The 16,862-nt window shown below is 56.1% G+C and overlaps 3 protein-coding genes across 16 annotated transcripts in view; 2 read left to right on the top strand and 1 right to left on the bottom strand.

Annotated features, from left to right (window-relative positions):
• On the top strand, nucleotides 422-5,891 carry PHF1 (PHD finger protein 1). 3 transcript variants are annotated; one of them, XM_018038557.1, is made up of 15 exons: nucleotides 424-647; nucleotides 1,384-1,558; nucleotides 1,642-1,723; nucleotides 1,822-1,917; nucleotides 2,695-2,795; nucleotides 2,890-3,038; nucleotides 3,202-3,297; nucleotides 3,479-3,547; nucleotides 3,703-3,826; nucleotides 3,932-3,999; nucleotides 4,162-4,266; nucleotides 4,375-4,564; nucleotides 4,647-4,741; nucleotides 5,013-5,093; nucleotides 5,242-5,891. In XM_018038557.1, the coding sequence occupies exons 2-15, from the start codon at nucleotides 1,400-1,402 to the stop codon at nucleotides 5,528-5,530; spliced, it is 1,704 nt and encodes a 567-aa protein (XP_017894046.1). In that variant the 5' UTR covers nucleotides 424-647; nucleotides 1,384-1,399; the 3' UTR covers nucleotides 5,531-5,891. The 3 variants fall into 3 exon arrangements, with proteins under 3 accessions (XP_017894045.1, XP_017894044.1, XP_017894046.1); XM_018038556.1 differs by having other exon boundaries at nucleotides 422-647; nucleotides 4,162-4,564; nucleotides 5,016-5,093; nucleotides 5,242-5,880; XM_018038555.1 differs by having other exon boundaries at nucleotides 423-647; nucleotides 4,162-4,564; nucleotides 5,242-5,880.
• Nucleotides 5,979-7,583, bottom strand: CUTA (cutA divalent cation tolerance homolog). Of its 4 annotated transcripts, none has more exons than XM_005696227.3 (7): nucleotides 7,458-7,556; nucleotides 7,324-7,375; nucleotides 6,858-7,066; nucleotides 6,651-6,710; nucleotides 6,495-6,540; nucleotides 6,318-6,367; nucleotides 5,981-6,203 (listed from the first exon to the last, which is right to left on the bottom strand). In XM_005696227.3, exons 2-7 carry the CDS (start codon nucleotides 7,363-7,365, stop codon nucleotides 6,077-6,079), a joined length of 534 nt encoding a protein of 177 aa, XP_005696284.1. In that variant the 5' UTR covers nucleotides 7,366-7,375; nucleotides 7,458-7,556; the 3' UTR covers nucleotides 5,981-6,076. The 4 variants fall into 4 exon arrangements, with proteins under 4 accessions (XP_005696286.1, XP_005696284.1, XP_005696285.1 ...); XM_005696228.3 differs by having other exon boundaries at nucleotides 7,324-7,370; nucleotides 7,458-7,539; XM_005696229.3 differs by lacking the exon at nucleotides 7,324-7,375 and having other exon boundaries at nucleotides 5,979-6,203; nucleotides 7,458-7,583.
• Nucleotides 9,496-16,862, top strand: part of SYNGAP1 (synaptic Ras GTPase activating protein 1) — a 30,070-nt gene continuing 22,703 nt past the window's right edge. For 8 of the 9 annotated variants that reach the window (XR_001917121.1, XR_001917122.1, XM_018039076.1 and 5 more), the window contains exons 1-3: nucleotides 9,667-9,751; nucleotides 12,923-13,044; nucleotides 15,152-15,257. Coding sequence is in view for 7 of the 9 variants with exons in the window: in XM_018039076.1 (XP_017894565.1) it covers nucleotides 9,685-9,751; nucleotides 12,923-13,044; nucleotides 15,152-15,257 (295 nt within the window). In the remaining 2 variants the exon portion in view is untranslated. Of the gene's footprint in view, nucleotides 9,752-12,922; nucleotides 13,045-15,151; nucleotides 15,258-16,862 lie in introns of all 9 variants that reach the window. The other variant, XM_018039074.1, reaches the window with a different exon arrangement.

The following is a 16,862-nucleotide window of genomic DNA, read 5'->3' as shown; positions in this document are numbered from 1 at the left end:
CAAAGGCGGGAGGAGGCGGAGCCCGCGGGGCGGGGGCGGGGGCGGGGCCGGGGCCATGGGACGGGTGAATGGAGGGCGGGGTCGTGAACTAGAGCGCGGGGCGGGGCCCGGAGTGACCCTGCGGGGCCGGGGGCAGTTAACGGATGTGGCGCGGGGCGGCGGCCCGGCCGGCGGCCTAGCGGGGGATTCCCTCCTGCCCCGAGGGCAGGCCTCTCCGGAGGAAGGGGCTGCGGGGATTCCCTCTCCCGCCGGGTCCGCGAGCCCGCCCGCCCCATCCACGGAGACGCTCCCACTCGCTCCGCGCCCTCCGGGCCCGCTGGCGGTGAGGGAGGTGGGGTGAGGAGGTGCCCGCCCCCCCGGCTCCTCCTTCCCCCCGCCCTCCCCTCCCTCCACCCTCCCCCGAGCCGGTTTGTCCCTCCCCTCCCCTCCCCTCCTTCCCCCCGCCGCCTCCTCCTGCCGCTGCCGCTGCTTTGGCTGCTGCGTCATACGCCCCAGAGCCGCCGGGACGGAGGGGCTGGGCCTGGGGACCCCCCGGTCTCTGCCTGCACGCCCCCCCGACGCCCAGCCGTGCCCTCCCCGCGCGGGGGTTTCACCTCAGTCTCCCACGTCTGCCTCTGCCCGGCTCCCGGCGGCCCCAGCTGTCACTGGTAAGGAGGCGGCGGGAGGCGCCCGTGGGGGGGGCAGGGAGCCGGGGGTCGGCGCGCAGGGCGCGGGCGGGAGAGCCGCGCCGCCCGGGCGGCGGGTCGGGCTGGGCCGACTCAAGTCCCCTCTCCGACTCGCCGTCCTGGGGAGAAGAGACCCGGACTGGGACACGCCCCCCTCCCGGGGCACTCAGGGAAGTTCTCTAACCCGGGGGCAGGGAGCCCCGAATTTGAGGGTGACCTGACATAACCTAGCACCAAGATGATTGTTCTGAATGAGACACGGGGGCCCCGGAGGCAAGCTTTTCCACTCGAAAACATCTCCAGAAAAAGCTCCCAAAACACGTCTCTGGGAAACAGCACCCCAATTGTAATACCTCTGTAAACAGCGGTAGAAGGTGACAGTAGAAACTGAGTGGCAACCTTTGCCTCTGCAACCATCCTTTTTGCTAAAATCTCAAGGCCGGGATACAACGTCCCAGGGGAGCTCTGGCAGCTGGGAAACTAGAGAACTAGGTTGGTGGGGTGGGGGGACGGTGGGGAGAAGAGAACCAGTGGTAACTGTTGGGAGAGCTGGAGTCAGGAAGGCCCAAGGGGTGCCCAGGGGTTTCCTACCCAGGTGTCTCAGGGAAATGGAGGCTGGGCACACCTGCTCAAGTCTTTGACAGAAAAACAGGCAAAGAAAATGGGGGCTAGTTCCTCAATATTGGTAACTCTCTCCTACCGTCTCACTTCTAACTAGGCCCCCCCAGGATGCAATGGCACAGCCCCCCCGGCTGAGCCGCTCTGGTGCCCCCCCACTTTGGGACCCAGCTTCTCCTGCTCCCACCTCAGGCCCCCGGCCTCGACTTTGGGAGGGTCAAGATGTGCTGGCCAGATGGACAGATGGGCTGCTATACTTGGGGACCATCAAAAAGGTATGACCTCTGACCTGTCACCTTTTCTCATTCCCCTTATCTAGTCTGATTCCTGTTCCATCTTCTGTGCTCACCCATTCCAGGTGGACAGTGCTCGGGAGGTGTGTTTGGTTCAGTTTGAGGATGATTCCCAGTTTCTGGTTCTGTGGAAAGACATTAGCCCTGGTGAGAAGCCTGAGAATGGATCCAATGGAAAACAAGCCTGGCATGGGGGACAGAAAGGGGCTGGAGGACAGGCCCTCTGACACTCTGTTCTCTCACAGCGGCCCTCCCTGGGGAGGAACTCCTCTGCTGTGTATGTCGCTCTGAGACTGTGGTCCCTGGGAACCGGCTGGTCAGCTGTGAGAAGTGTCGCCATGGTGGGTGAGAGGGCAGGACTCCTGAATGGTCTAGCTTGCCCTAGGTCTGCCAGGGTGCCTCTGATCCTTCTCTCCAGCACTGGTCCTTATACTGTCTGTCCTGGTCTGAGTCCCCAAGCCACTGCTCTGGGCAGTCTCCACAAGCCTGTAACCTCACTCCCTGCCAGCACAGGGAGGGGCGGCCTTGGGATGGGATGCATGAGCTCTGCGGGCAGAGGGTGTGAGTGAGCAAAAGTCTCTCAGTTGTGTCTGACTCTTTGCTACCCCATGAAAAGTACAGTCCATGGAATTCTCCAGGCCAGGATACTAGAGTGGGTAGTCTTTCCCTTTTCGAGGGAATCTTCCCCACCCAGGGATCAAACCCAGGTTCCCCACATTGCAGGCGGAATTTTTACTAGCTGAGCCACAAGGGAAGCCCAAGAATACTGGAGTGTGTAGCCTATCCCTTCTCCAGGGGATCTTCCTGACCCAGGAATCGAACCAGGGTCTCCTGCATTGCAGGTGTTCTTTACCAACTGAGCTATCAAGGAAACCCCAAATGCGGGCAGAGGGTAGTTCCAGTACAGCTTTTTCTAACCATTTGACCTTGGGCAAGTCCCTAAACTTCTAAGAATCACAGCTACCTCACCTGCTTTTAAAATAAAGATAATACACCCACCTTAGCAGGACCGTGGTCAAGAACAAAATGAGATGGGGTTAAGACTCTTGTCCCAATACCTAGCGCACACAGGTATGCAATGCAATAAGTGGTCTACTGTCAATATTCTCATTATTCAGCTTATCACCAGGACTGCCACGTTCCAAGGGCCCCAGCCCCTGGAGAGGGAGAGGGCGCATCCTGGGTCTGCCGCCAGTGCGTCTTTGCCATCGCCACCAAGGTAAGGGCCCCTCCCTGTGGGACCTCCAACCCTCAGCCTCTCCTGAACCCTTCCTTCCTCCACCCCTGAAGCCACCTGTCTGTTCCACCTGCAGAGGGGGGGTGCGCTGAAGAAGGGCCCCTACGCCCGGGCCATGCTGGGCATGAAGCTCTCCCTGCCGTATGGACTGAAGGGGTTGGACTGGGACGCTGGGCATCTGAGCAACCGCCAGCAGAGCTACTGTTACTGTGGTGGCCCTGGGGAGTGAGTAGTGAGGGGCTGGGGGCTAGGGAACAAGTGATGGGGGGGGAACAAAGGAGAATGGCAGGGTGGTGGGAGTGCTGAAGGGGGCGGGAGAGTGGTGAGCAGGGTTTGGAGCGGTTAAGGAGGGTGTGTCTGGGGGGTCACTGGTCCCGTTTCGCTTCAGGTGGAACCTGAAGATGCTGCAGTGCCGGAGCTGCCTGCAGTGGTTCCACGAGGCCTGCACCCAGTGTCTGAGCAAGCCCCTCCTGTACGGGGACAGGTGAGCCTGGGCAGACCCTCTAGGAGCTCTGCCCCCCATCCCAGACCAGGTGTCTTCCTGAGCTCTGAAGCCTTGCCTACCGGTTAGCCCCATCCTTGCTCGGAACACCCCACCCCCCACCCCCGTGGGCAGGTGTAGTTTCCTGTAAAAGGTGTATTCTCTCCCTCTTGCCTACGTCCAGGTTCTATGAGTTTGAGTGCTGTGTGTGTCGGGGGGGCCCTGAGAAGGTCCGGAGGCTACAGCTTCGCTGGTGAGCTGGATATGGGGCACGATCTCAGCATCACTCCTCTCTCGGCACCCTCAGTTTCTCACTTTACAGGCCCCAGCCCCCTACTTGGGGGACACCCCTGCCTGCCCCCGGCTTTTGCAATGCTTCACCACCTTGACAAGCCAGTGTTTCTCCAGGGTCGACGTGGCGCATCTTGTCCTCTACCATCTCAGTGTTTGCTGTAAGAAAAAGTACTTTGATTTTGACCGTGAGATCCTCCCCTTCACCTCTGAGAATTGGGACAGTTTGCTCCTTGGAGAGGTAAGGGGTGGTGAACCTCTCGGGGTCAGGGTGGCCAGGGAGATGTGGAAAAATGGGCGAGGGAATCACTGCTCTCCTGACCCCATTTCTTATCCTCTCCCCCAGCTCTCAGAAACCCCCAAGGGAGAACGGTCTTCAAAGCTCCTCTCCGCTCTCAACAGCCACAAGGACCGGTGAGTTGGAGGGAGGCTCCGGAGGAGATGGAGACGTGGAGACGCAGCCTGAGAGGGAGGGGCTGCAGCTCACCTGGAAGATGCCCTCTGAGAAGGACTGACAGCATAGGAGGGTCCCTTTTCTCCAGCACTGACCCTGTATCATTTCTCTCCTCATCCCAGTTTCATTTCAGGGAGGGAGATTAAGAAGAGGAAATGCTTGTTTGGTCTCCATGCTCGGATCCCTCCCCCTGTGGAGCCCCCTCCTGGAGACGGAGCCCCCACCAGGTCACTGGTCCAGGGGGGATGGGGAAGTTCTCAGGGTGTATGTATGGAAACAGGGAGGTCTTTGGGGTGTCCGGGAGGGGGCTGGGGGGATAAGGAGGCCTCTTACAGCTTCCCTTCAGGGCAGGGCCCTGGGGGAGGGGTCTCACGTCCCCTGGGGAAGCGCCGGAGGCCGGAGCCAGAGCCCCTGAGGAGGAGGCAGAAGGGGAAAATGGAGGAGCTGGGGCCACCCTCAGCAGTGCGCAACCAGCCCGAGCCCCAGGAGCAGAGGGAGCGGGCTCGTCTGCAAAGGGCACTGCAGGTACAGGGGCAGGGGCACCCGTGGGCAAATGGTGGTGTGGGAAGGAATCAAGGATGATCTCTCAGTCCTTTGCTCCTTCTAGGCCTCAGTGTCTCCACCACCCTCCAGCCCTAACCAGAGTTACCAGGGCAGCAGCGGCTACAACTTCAGGCCCACAGATGCCCGCTGCCTGCCCAGGTCAGTGCATCTCCTCCCTCCAACCAGACACACTCCCTTGGAACCTCTCTTCCAGTTGCCTACAATCTTCTGGATTTCCTCACCCAAACTTCTTTACCCTCTCCCCTTTGGCTGCCCACTTCTTTACCTAGAGACTTCGAGAACCAGGGTCTGCTCCCCAGTATTCTAGGGACAGGTTCCTTGAGGATAGTGTTTGCGCTCTGCCCTTCCTAGGGGGAGAGGGTCCTATTCCCCGGCTTTGGGTCCTGACTTTCTTCCTTCCCAACCCCAGCAGTCCCATCCGGATGTTCGCTTCCTTCCACCCCTCTGCCAGCACCGCAGGGGCCTCTGGGGATGGTGAGCCCCCAGACAGGTGAGATTCTACTCCTTTGCCTGTGATGCCTCTGGCCTCTTCACTTCGTGGTCCCTTAAACGTTGTTGTTGTTCCTCTGACCCACACGGCCTCCATTTCTGGTCAGTCTTTATCTCCATCTGGACTGACAGTTGCTTTCTCTACCTAGGTCACCCCTGGAACTTCACATTGGTTTCCCCACAGACCTCCCTAAAAGTGCCCCCCACTCGATGACTGCCTCATCTTCCTCAGTCCCAGCCCCCTCCCCAGGTGTTCCCAGACGCTCAGCACCCCCTTCTCCCCTGTGCCGTAGTTTGTCTCCTGGGGCTGGGGGTGGAGTCCGAGGTGGGGTCGGCTACCTGTCCCGTGGGGATCCCGTCCGGGTCCTTGCTCGGAGAGTGCGGCCTGATGGCTCTGTGCAGTACCTGGTTGAGTGGGGAGGTGGGGGCATCTTCTGAACAGCCTGCCTCTGCCCAACTGCCCATTGACACACACCGGCACTTTCATACCCTGACCTCTGACCTCACCTACAGCTGGGATGTACCTGGGGCACTAGGGGGGTATGTCCTCCTACTGTCCAGGCTGGAATCCAGGTTGGGGGTTGGGGAAGAGGCTCGCTCTCCTCTACTCCCTTCACGGTTCCTGACCCTTCCCCCCAACCATTCCCTCATTTCCTTTGATGTTATTTTGTTACAGCTTTTTAAATATTTTTAAAAATTATTTAACCCCTGGGGACGGAGACTGAGGAGGGGAGGAGAACAGATCCTGGGCTCTGTATCATTGAAATAAAGATAAATAAACAAACTTAGCAGCCCTGAATCATTCCAAAAAACAAGAAGAAAGGGACTAGAAGCACTTATGATCTTCCCAACCAAATTCACTTTTTGACAAGGAAAAAGTAAAATGGAAGAGAGAGCTAAAAATGGGATTTATTAAGAGTCCAGTCATCACAAGGTAGGAGTGTTGAAATTTATGAGGAAAACCATGGCAAGAACAAAGGTTCATCACAGCGGGGCTGTGCTGGAGTCAGGAGCCGACTCTGTCACCTGGCGCACCCACTGCAGGTACGGCGGGTTCCCCTGCTCCACAGGCAATGCAATCACCTCGGCCACTTCATAAGGGTGCACAGACCTGTGGAAACGATAGGGGAGCAAGGACTTACCCAAAGGAGTCCGTCCCCTCACTGCCCAGGAAGGCTCACCCCACAGTTTACACCCTCACCTCTACCCACATCAAAGTTCTCACCGAACAAAATCCGTCAGAGCTGGAACCAAGGAACTTTGGGTTTTGATCATCTGAGGGGTGAAGACAAACATGGTTGAATCGGGGGATGAACTTGATTCCAGGATATGGGATGAGGGATAGGGGTCAAAGTAAATAGTCAGGGAATTAAGTTTTTGTCGGGTAAGAAACATTTCTCACCATCAGCACTTCACTGTCCTCTTCAATTTCTCCTTTCCACTCATAGCTGAAAAGGTAAGGAAGAGAGTGTTGCGAAGGCAAAGATTTCCCTCAAGGTAAAAGACTGCCAGTCAGTTCTTTGAGTTAGGTTAACCCTCCAACCCCTAATTGACTCACATGGATGTAATCTGAGGGACAAGGTTGACGCAGGCTGCGAGGCGCTTCTCCACCATAGCCCTGAAAGTGAAGAGAGAGCACCTTTTAAAGGCCCCATGACCCGGATTTTTGCACTGGCAGCCCAGAGACAGGTAGGAAGCACCGGGAGGCGCTCCCCCATCTCTCCCTTCATAAGCACCTTTCCTCGCTTCACACTGAAGTCCCCACCTGGCGATCTCCTTGGCGACCTTCTCGTTGGGGCAGGTGACAAAGGCCGCAGAGACCGAGCCGGGAACATAGGCGGAGCCCGAGGCCGACGAGGGCTGGGCCGGGGGACTTCCTGAAGCCATGGACAGCAGGGCTCGGGGTAGCAACAGAAGGCGAGAGGCTGCAGGCAGCAGTGTCGGCATCCAAAACAGCGACAGGAGCAGAGCGGCCTAAGAGCAGGGGGTGGATTCGGCGTCTCATGAACACCCCAGCAAACTGCACCCCGGGAACACTTCGCTTGCATAAACACTCAGGCCCGCCCTCTTCTGCATCCCGAAGAAAAACATTACTAAAACCAAGAGAAGCTTGGAAAATTTAAGGCAAAGACTCGGTTTTCACTCTCTCCTCGGAGGCCAACCTCTGGGTTTGGGGGTACGGGTCATGGGCGAAGCTTCGAGGACCGGAAGGGGCGGGGCCGATCACTCACCCCTCCGCCGAGCAGGAATGCGGGAGCCCGCCCCCGCCTCATGCAGCCTATGCTGGCAGAGGAGGGTTGAATATCAGAGACCACACGTTACGTGGAGAAAGAACCCAAAGCCAAGAAGAGCAGCCTCTTCTTACCTGGGCAGCAGCCACGTGATAAGAAAACAGCGCAAACCACGTGACAGTAGAAGGCGGACTACCCTAACCTCCAAAGCCAGCCAATCCTCGCTCCCACGTGGCCCGGTTTGTCCCGCCTCCGGGGGCGGGAGGGGCGAAGAAGGATCCAACCAATCAACACCCGGATCTGCAGACGTGCACGGAAATGGAGCGCCCGTTTCCGTGTAAACCGGAAGCGGCCAATTGCAGGCTGAGGAGAGCCGCAGCGGCGTTCCACTGTCACGTGAGGGGGCGGGTCGCCTCAGGCAGCGGTATCTCAATGAACTACGCGAAGAGACCAATCGCGGGGCCGCCCCGCAGGCCACATGATGAGAGCCCTGGCGCTGGGAAAGGGGGGCTGGAGACCCCGCAGAGTCGATGCGTCAGGTTGTGGAGTGGGGGCTCATCCTTAAACCTCGGAATGTGCCTAGTAACAGCCCTGTTCCTGAGGCCTTAAGAAATGACAGGGTCTTAGGAGATTGAACCTCAGGGCCGGAGGGTGAAGAGAGCGCCCCTTGCCATTTTGGTTAGGACTGACAGATTCTTGAGTTGGGGAATGCACAAGTATAATCTGAGAAACCAACTGTCTCTGGTTATAGGGGGAAGTGATTAGGCAGGCAGGGCATGGCAAGACCACGACTAGGTGGAAAGATGCATTTTTAAAAGAAAGGATTAAGACCCTGTAAGTGGGATAGACTGATTAAAATGGAGCACCTCAGCCTTAACTGAAGCCCCAAAACTGCAGACAGACTTGTGAATCGATAGAGAAGGTGGGGGAGAGGAGGGCTGCAGGTTGGGGGTATGAAGAAGACACCAGGAAGTAGTGATGGTCCTTTTATCCCTTACCCCCGTCGTATTTCACTCTCTGGGTCTGGTCTACGTCTCAGCCTTGGGTCTCCTTCCCTTAACCCATCCCCCTAGGAGCCAGGACCTGCCCTACATAACCTCCCTGGGGCCCAAGCACATCCTGTGACCCAAAAATGGAGGGGCCAATGAGAGGAGAAATAGGTGGGAGGAGGCAGGGAGAAAAAGGCTTTGCCACTTTCCCTACCTAGTATTCCCCCTCCTTCCTGGGTCTGGGGTCTCTGGTCTGCTGGGTGGGTATAACTGGGCATTTCCCAGGCTGAGTTCTCTCATACTTAACCACTCTGGGGTTGGAGATCTCCCTGAGATCTCTGTCTCTGGAGTTTGTCTCTGAGGGATCTCTGGGGTCTTTTGCTATTTGTTTCTTTTTTAGGACTGAGTGTCCTTGTTTTTGTTTGCAGGGGGAGGTTTCTGGGTCTGCAATCACCCTCTCTCTGAGGTATTAAAAATTCTTTTTTATGTGTTTGGGGTCTCTGAGTTCATCTCTGGGCTAGTAGAGTGTCTCTTTTGCCCCCACCCCCACCCCCCAACCAAGGTCTGGAGTTTCTGTGTCTGAGTTATCAGCCTCTGAGTCTGCAGTTTCTTTTCTCTGAGATCTAAGTCTGGGGTCTCTGATATCTCTCAGTGGGTCTGAGTTCTCAAAGACCTAATTTCATGTCTGGATTCTTTCTGAATCTGGTCTCATCTTTTCCTTTGAGTCTAGGTCTTAGATCTCAGTCCCTGAAATCACTGTTTAAGTCTGGTGTCTTTAAGATTTCTGTAGCTATGAAGAACCTTTTTGAGACTGAATGCTCAGATTTTGACCTTTGACCCATCTTGGGGTGGGGGTGGTCTGGGATCTGTTTTCTGAGATTGGGGCCTCTTTTCCTCTAGACTTAGGGTTTGTGCCTCAAATTATCCCCTGTACCACCCCCCCAACCCCAGGTGGCAAGGTATCTTTATGTGCCTGGAGCCTCCCCATATCAGGGTCTGGGGTCTGCATCCTTAGAACCGCTCTTTTTCTGTAGGGAGAGTTTTTGAGTCGGGGTCTCTCCCTCCCTGGCTCTCACTGAGTAGGGGTGGGGGCTGCAGGGACTCTCTCTCCTCCTCCTCCTGCTCTCCTCTCGCTCGCTCCCCCGCCCCCCTCTCTCTCTCTCTCTCTCTCTCCCTCTCCCGGCTGTCGCTGCTGCCGTTGGCTCCTCTTCTCCTCCTCCTCCTCTCTCTCCTCCTCTCTGCCTCTCTCTGCTCCTCTCTCCTCCTCTCTCCTCCTCCTCCTCCACCTCCTCCTCCTTCTCCCCCTCTCTCTCCCCCTCTTTCTCTCTTCTCTTTCTCCCCCGGCCCCCCCGCCCCCTCCCCCCCAGGCCTGATGAGCAGGTCTCGCGCCTCCATCCATCGGGGGAGCATCCCCGCGATGTCCTATGCCCCCTTCAGAGGTACGGTGGTGAGGGGAGGGGGAAGACCAGTTGGGGGAGAGAAGGGGGGAGGGGCGGGGGGGGGCTGGGCAGAGCTGGGGCCAGGGAGGGGAGCAGCTGAAATGGAAAGAGAGAGGAGGACTCGGAAGGCAGGGATGGGAGCAATGGGGAAGGAGGGATTGGAGGATAGGGGTAAATAGGGACCGGAGGGGCCAAGAAACAGGCCTTGAAGGGGGCTGAGGGGGAAACGATGAAGGGAAAAGAGATCGACAGAGAAGGTGGGAAGATAGAAGGGTAGGGTTGGGGGACGAGCTGCAGAAATAATTTGGAGGTGGGAACTGAGAGATGAGGAAAATATCAAGGAAACAGAAGGACAGAGTCTTAGGAGAGGGGCTAGGAGGGGAAAATGAAGAAAATTAAAACATAGGGGTGAAAAAAGCAGCCAAGAAGATGAGGGGTAGGATTTGGTGGGGTCTCAGAGTATGGTAGGGGGTAAAAAAAGACAGGAGATGGAGGGAGAGGAGAGGGGGCCAGATGGAGAGAGAGGGAGGCAGTGGGGGGGGGGCGGGGAATGGAGGGTCCAGATGGAGGGAAGAGAGGAGAGAGAATGGGGAATGGGTTTGGGGGAGGAGAGACCAGGGCAGGGGGAGGGCCAAATTAGGTATGTGTTTATTGAGGGGGAGGGGGGGGCAATACAAGTAAAACTGAGTGCTGGGAGTAGGGGGCAGATTAAGACCCTGCCCCAGACTCAGGCCCTCATTAAGGCCCTTGAGCATTGAAACCTAATCCTTGGGGGTTTATCCACTTCCTTCACTTCACCACTTTCACCCCTCCCCCACCTCCAGTCCTTATTTCCATTCCCCCTCCCTCTGGTGTCCACCACCTATATCTTTCCCCACATACGGTGTCCGTTCCTTATATGAGTCCCCCTTGTGTCCTTCCCCTGTATCAGTGCCTGCTCTGGCGTCCCTTCTCTCTCTCCCTCTCTTCCACCTGGTAGTCCTTTATATCTCTACCACCTCTTCACCCTCTCCTCCTTGGCCCCCTCGTCTTAGTCTCCCTGTTATGTCCCCCTCACTTCCTTTGGGCCCTTCTGGTGTGTTCCCTTGTCCCTAAAGATTTACCATCATCTCTGACTCTTCCTCTCTTAGATCCTGTTATTTCTTCTCCACCCCATCCCTTCTTCCCCACCTCATTCCCTGTCTTATCACCACAAGTCTGTGCCTACTTACTTTCCCCTAAGACCCCATCTCTTATCACCCATTCTTCTTGTCTCCTCTCCTTCATGGGCTGTTGGAGATTTGGGGAGCAAAGACACCAGTTTTGACAGTTGGAACAGGACCTACAAGAGATCCCCATCTGAGCCCCATGGAATTGTTCATCCTAGTAAATCTTTCCTCTTTCTTAACTGTGTCTGTTTGTCTCTTGCATCTGCCTCCCAGAATCATCCTACGTCCAGGCAATGTTTGTGTATGTGTGCATTTCCAGAGTTGCTCCTAAGTGAAGTTCCCCATGTCCTTCCCCCCTCCCAGGAGGAGGGTGTCCCCTGAAGTCTTAACTGTCTTCCCTGTGGCTTTTGTCTGACCCAGTCCCTCCTAATAATGATGATGTGAATCAACAGATGTCCCCTCTGGGAGTCCTCAGGGTCTGACTGCAGTGGGCATGTTTCCTGCAGTATCTGCAGTCTCAGAGCCTAGGTTTTGGTGATCTCTTTATCTAAAAGGTATGTCTCTGAGGTGGCACTGACACAGAGTTTGAAGAATATTGGGGCTTTTGCATACCTGTGTTCAGGGAGTTCACCTCTTGTCTCTGACCTGCAGATTGGGTAAATTTGAACCGTTTATAGACAGAAAGGGGCTAGATTTTTTAACACTCTGCTACTCATAGCTTTTAGTTGGAATGAAGTTCACTGGCCAGTTCTTTTCCTGCAATATTCCCATGATTAATTATCCTGGAAAGGTAAGGGGATTTGATCTTTTTTCCTCTAAACTCTCTGTCACCCTCATTCCTTAAGCTTATTTTCTATCACGCTGATGTCATCAATTTGATTTCTCTCTGACTTCTATAGGGCCTGCCCACATGTCCCCGTGATGGTGTGCAGCACTGGGGTTTAAAGGAGAGGCACTTTGCATGCCCAGGGGTGTGGAAGAACAGCAGAATCGGGAGGGGCGACCCTTAGTCTACTGTAGTAGATCCTTAGCCTACTACTTTTGGAAGTTTTGTCCCCGTCCCCATCCTCTATGTCCCAGGCCTGGATCTTTCATTCTGCCCTCCCCTCTTCCTTCCTCAGGCTTCTCACGGTGCCTTAGGGAGGTTCCTACTTGAGGAGTTGGCTTCCATCCTGTCCATGGAGACTGGGGAGGTGGGATAGGGGGGCAGTATTGAATCTCTGACCTCTGGGCATGGAGTAGGAGAAGAGATCAACTCAGTATACATGCAAACAAGGGCATATTTCCTGCCTCCTCAGTCCCCAACCCCTCCACAGCCAGATACCAACAAGACCCATCCTTCCTCTCCCACCAGCAGAAGCAGCTCTTTCCCTGAAGGATAAGCAGGGCTGGGCTGGGGAGGAGGGAGTGAAGGAAAGCAGAGAGGCAGGAGAGGAGGCCCTCTCAGGATTCTGACCCTGGGAACAAGTCAGCTCCTCACTGCCTATCTTTTCTAGACATTTAGCTTTTAGTCTCATGACCCAAATGTTCCTACATCCTCATCCTTCTTCCCACAGCTCTGTAGGCTTCCTTACTCTTTCGCAGATGGGTGGGGCCACCTTCCAAATCCTTGTCTTCTGCAGCTATCTGGTTGCCCTCCCTCTTCCCAGAGACACTTGCCACCAACCTCCCTGTATTTTTCTTCTGCCAGTTTTGCTGGACCCTCAGCCTTTTGATTTTTCAGAGGTGGATGGAGAGCTCCTTCCCCTTTCTCTGCCTCCAAACTCATACTCTCTCTGTCAGGATATCATTCCCCTCTGAACCACTCCTCTGTATTTCTTCTGCCAAGTCTACTGAGCCTCTCAGTTCCCACCGCCCCAGCCAGAGAAGCTTATCTTCTGTTCCTCTATAGTTTCCAGGGGCCTCACCCCCTTCTATGATCTCCTCAAGGTGGGTGGGGGCCCCTTGTTCCCCTTTATGGACTCTTCTGTCCCCTGAATGCATAGAGCTTCCCTTACGGTTTCTGTGTATCTCTGCCCCCTAGATGTACGGGGACCCCCTATGCACCGAACCCAATACGTTCACTCCCCGTATGATCGTCCTGGTTGGAACCCTCGGTTCTGCATCATCTCGGGGAACCAGCTTCTCATGCTGGATGAGGATGAGGTGAGCAGGCTGGGAAGGCTGGGAAGAGACCTCTGGGTAGCATGGGAAAATGTGAGAGAAGGATGGGAGAATCTTCATTTGCAAAGGGACGTGAGACACAGAGATGGCAAAGGGGAAGATACTGGCAAGTGGTGGGAGGAGGGTGGCCTTGAAACTTGGGTTGAGATGTCAGAAGGGGCAGGGGTTCTTTCCCCTTGGCTAGGGGGTCTTTGAGGGCCATGTGCAGTGATGGGGAGGAGCTGTGGTTCTGAAGATTTGGGGGTGCCTTCTGTTTTCACCCTGCTCCTACTGAGGGATAGGTTAGGCTAGGAAAGGGAAACAAAAGGGCTTGGAGGAGGGTGAAGACACGGGGATCACTTTGGAGGGAACAGCTCCCTCTCCTCTCTCCATACTGAGCAAGCCTAATCACTGACCACTCCCCGTCCTTTCCTGGGCATGGGGCAGAGTGCATGGACTCAGAGTGGGGTCTCTGAGGGAACTGGGAAGGGGCTGCAGGGTACGAGGAGAGATGATAGCAGTAGGTCTGGGCCTGGATGGTGGTGAAGACAGGGAAGCCTGAGATCAGGGTTTAGAGAGATGCTGAGAGGGCTTTTGCCAGGGACACAGGGAAGGAATATGAGGGAAAAGACGCCTCGGGGGTGAGGGGAACTGGGAATATGGGAAGTTGTCTAAAGGAGTCAGAGTCGGATAGAGGCAAGGACCAGCCAAAGTGGAAGATGTGAAATGAAGAGCATCCTTGTGGGAGGTGGCAGGCATGCAGTGTGATTGGAGGCCCAGGGGAGTGTGGGTTCTGATTTTGGAGTCAGGTCAGCAGTAGAGCATCCATCGGAGGAAACAGAAGATGTAACTATGAAGAGTGGATCCCCAGAGGTGTGATTCAGGCGGTGGGGGTGACTTAGGTAAGCTCTAGAGACTGATAGGATAACCTGCAAGACCAGAGAGGTGGTGAGAGATGTGTCCCAAAAGCTGTCGGGAAGGGTGTAGTGAGGCAGGGTTAGAACTGGAGTTGAGGTTAACCAGAGTTTCGAGGAATCTGGGGGGCAAGTGAGTGTGGAGAGAGGCCTGGGTAGAGAGCTTCCCAGGCACAGAGTCAAGTTGAAGCTTCATCCAGGGAGGACATGGTGGCTCAAGGGAAAGGTGCTTTAGGGAGTCCAAGTGTTAGGTACTGGGGGCCGATTTGAATGGTCACTAGTCGTGGCCAAGCGTTTGGGGTCTGTAGGATGAATGGGGGAAACTGGAGACTGTGTGAGAATGAAGAGGTTGGACAGTGGGTGGGAGAATGAAGGAATGAAAGAGATGGGGACAGACAGGTCCAGAGGACTGGTGGCTAGAAACTGAGGTAGGAAGGCTGTGGAGGGGGTCCTGGAATGGCAGTGTGCAGGGCCACAGGGAACTGGAATTGCCTGGGTTGTGGAGCCCAGGCTGGGACTAGTGGGGTGGGTGGTTCTTGAAGGGTTGGAGACTGGCCGGGTGGAGAGGGGAAGGTTAGGAAGGAGGTGGCCAGGGATAATTGGGGATGAGGCTTAGGGAGAGGTAATGGCTAAAGGGAGGTGAGCTAGGCTGAAGGGGTGGCCATGGAAGGCGATGAAAGGTTGGGGGGAGGTGACCAGGCCCTCTAGGGGGTGGGGAGATTGGGTCCCATTCTGGCCGCAAGCCTGGCCGTGGGAGGGAGACAAGCTGTGGATCCTGATTATAAATGCAGCTTCTGCTACCCCCGTGACAGCCACGGAGGGAGGGAAGGGGGTGAGGGCGGTGGGAGGTTGGGAGGAAAACAGGGAGAATAGAGGAACTGAAGGTCAAGGGGAAAGTGGATTTGGGGAACAGCAAAGACCAGTGTGGTTGCGGGGATTCCCTGGAGGGTATTTCAAAAGACATGATGGAAGAAAAGAGGAGGGTGGGACAGGAGGGGATGAGGGAGCAGACTTGGAGAGAGAAGGCAATGAGAAATCCACTCACCCCGAGACACTTAAAAAGAGTACGGTGGGGCGGGGGCAGGTGGTCAGACTGGTGGGAAGGGAGGCTTGTCCTACTCTGGTGGGGAAGAGAAAGAAGACGGACGGCCTGGGCCCGCGAGGTCTGACGCCCCCCCCTCCACCGCATCCCCTAGATACACCCCCTTCTGATCCGGGACCGGAGGAGCGAGTCCAGTCGCAACAAACTGCTGAGACGCACGGTCTCCGTGCCGGTGGAGGGGCGGCCCCACGGCGAGCATGGTACGGTGGCCGAGCAGGCTCTCGTGCCCCGGACAGGCGCGGGGAGGGGACTGCGGGGGCCCGGGTGCAGGGGAGGGGGCGTCCGGGGCCGGGAGGAGGCGGAGACAAAGTCTCGCACCGAGTGGGAGCCGGGGCGGAGCCGGCGCCCTCGTGTAGGGTCTGAGCGGGACGCAGGCTGTGGGTGAGAGGCCTCAGCGGTCCTCGCTGTTTCGCTCTCTTTTCCTTCTCCAGCAGCGAAGTTTGACTGTTTCCCCGGTGCTTGTAAAAATAGTCTGCTTAGATCTTTCGCTTCCTGTCCGAGTGTGGCTGCCCCTGCCCATCCCCGGCCTGGGTCTGGGATCTTGGAGAGAATGACCTAGTTCCCGCCCTGCCCCCAGACCTCTGCCCCACCCCCCAGGCTCCTGATTCTTCTCCCAGACCTTCTGGCCTATGGACCCTCCCTCTTGCCCCCTTTTCTTTTTCTCATCAGCTGTTTTTATTTTTCTGCAATTCTGTCACCCTCTTGCGCTTTCCTCCGTGATTTCTCTTATTTTCTCTGTCGCTCTTGGGTCGTCTGCCTCTCCCCTGTATTCTCGGTGGAACTCCGTCAGACCCCCATCTCATCTCCTTTCTGTCTGTCTGTGGAGCTGTGTGCTCAGTCTGTCTCTCCAACTCTCCCTCTCTCCATCTGTCTCTTCCCCTCCCTCCCTCTTTTTGCCCCCCCCTCCACCCCCCTCTTTAGTCATTTAAAAAAAGATTTTTGTCTTCCTGAGAAGTTCGCTTAAAAGGTTTCCATGGGAACAGTGAGGGGAGATGAAGGCAGAGAACAGAGATCTGCAGCCAAGGTGCAGAGAGACGCCCTCAGCCCCCAGAAAGCCCCCTTGTCACTGCCCCCTACCACTGTGTCCCCCTTCCAGGACCAAGGGTCCAGGTCCTTCATCCCCTCAACCCCTGGTGACCCCTTTATTCTACCAACAGCCCCCTCCCCTCAGGGATCCAGACTTCCAGTTTCTCTTCCGTAGAGCCAGTGGCCTGTCTCTATCCCTTGGCTCCCCTCAGCTCTCTCTGATAGGCTCAGGCCTTACTGCTCTCGGGGGTCAATTCTGGGACCCTGGGTGGATCGCTGGCCAGGGCTGTGTGTCATTGTCATGGAAACTTCTGACCATGGGGGCGTGTGGGTAGCACATTTCTGTGAGGCAAAGCCAGGTGGTGCTGCTGGTGGTGGTGGAATGTGTATAGAGAATGTGTGTGATGTCTGTCACATCTGTGTGTGTGTGTGTGAGAGAGAGAGTCAGTCGTGTCCATGCCTGGGAGAGGCTTCTGTCCATGTGTGCATAGCTGTGTGTCCAGGCCAGAATGGTCACCTGCTCATGGGGCATGTTGATTAGATATCTGCTGGTGGGCGTCTCTGCCCATATATTCCCCTTCTGTCTTCTTACTGTCACTCCTCAGGGTCTGGGGTCTCTCGTGTGGGTCTCTTGTGTGTTAGGGAGGAGGGCACTCATGTATGTTTGGAACTGGGGATGGTGTGTGGAGGTATTTGTGTTGGAAGTTCAGTAGGGGCTGGGATGGGGTCCAGGGGTATATATATTTGGGGGGAGTGTTTAGTGAAAGAGTTGATGGCTG

The sequence above is a fragment of the Capra hircus genome, chromosome 23 (assembly GCF_001704415.2).
Source record: "Capra hircus breed San Clemente chromosome 23, ASM170441v1, whole genome shotgun sequence".
In the NCBI taxonomy this organism is placed as follows: Eukaryota; Metazoa; Chordata; class Mammalia; order Artiodactyla; family Bovidae; genus Capra; species Capra hircus.
Note: the sequence above shows the minus strand (reverse complement) of the source record. Positions and strands in the feature narration are given on the sequence as shown.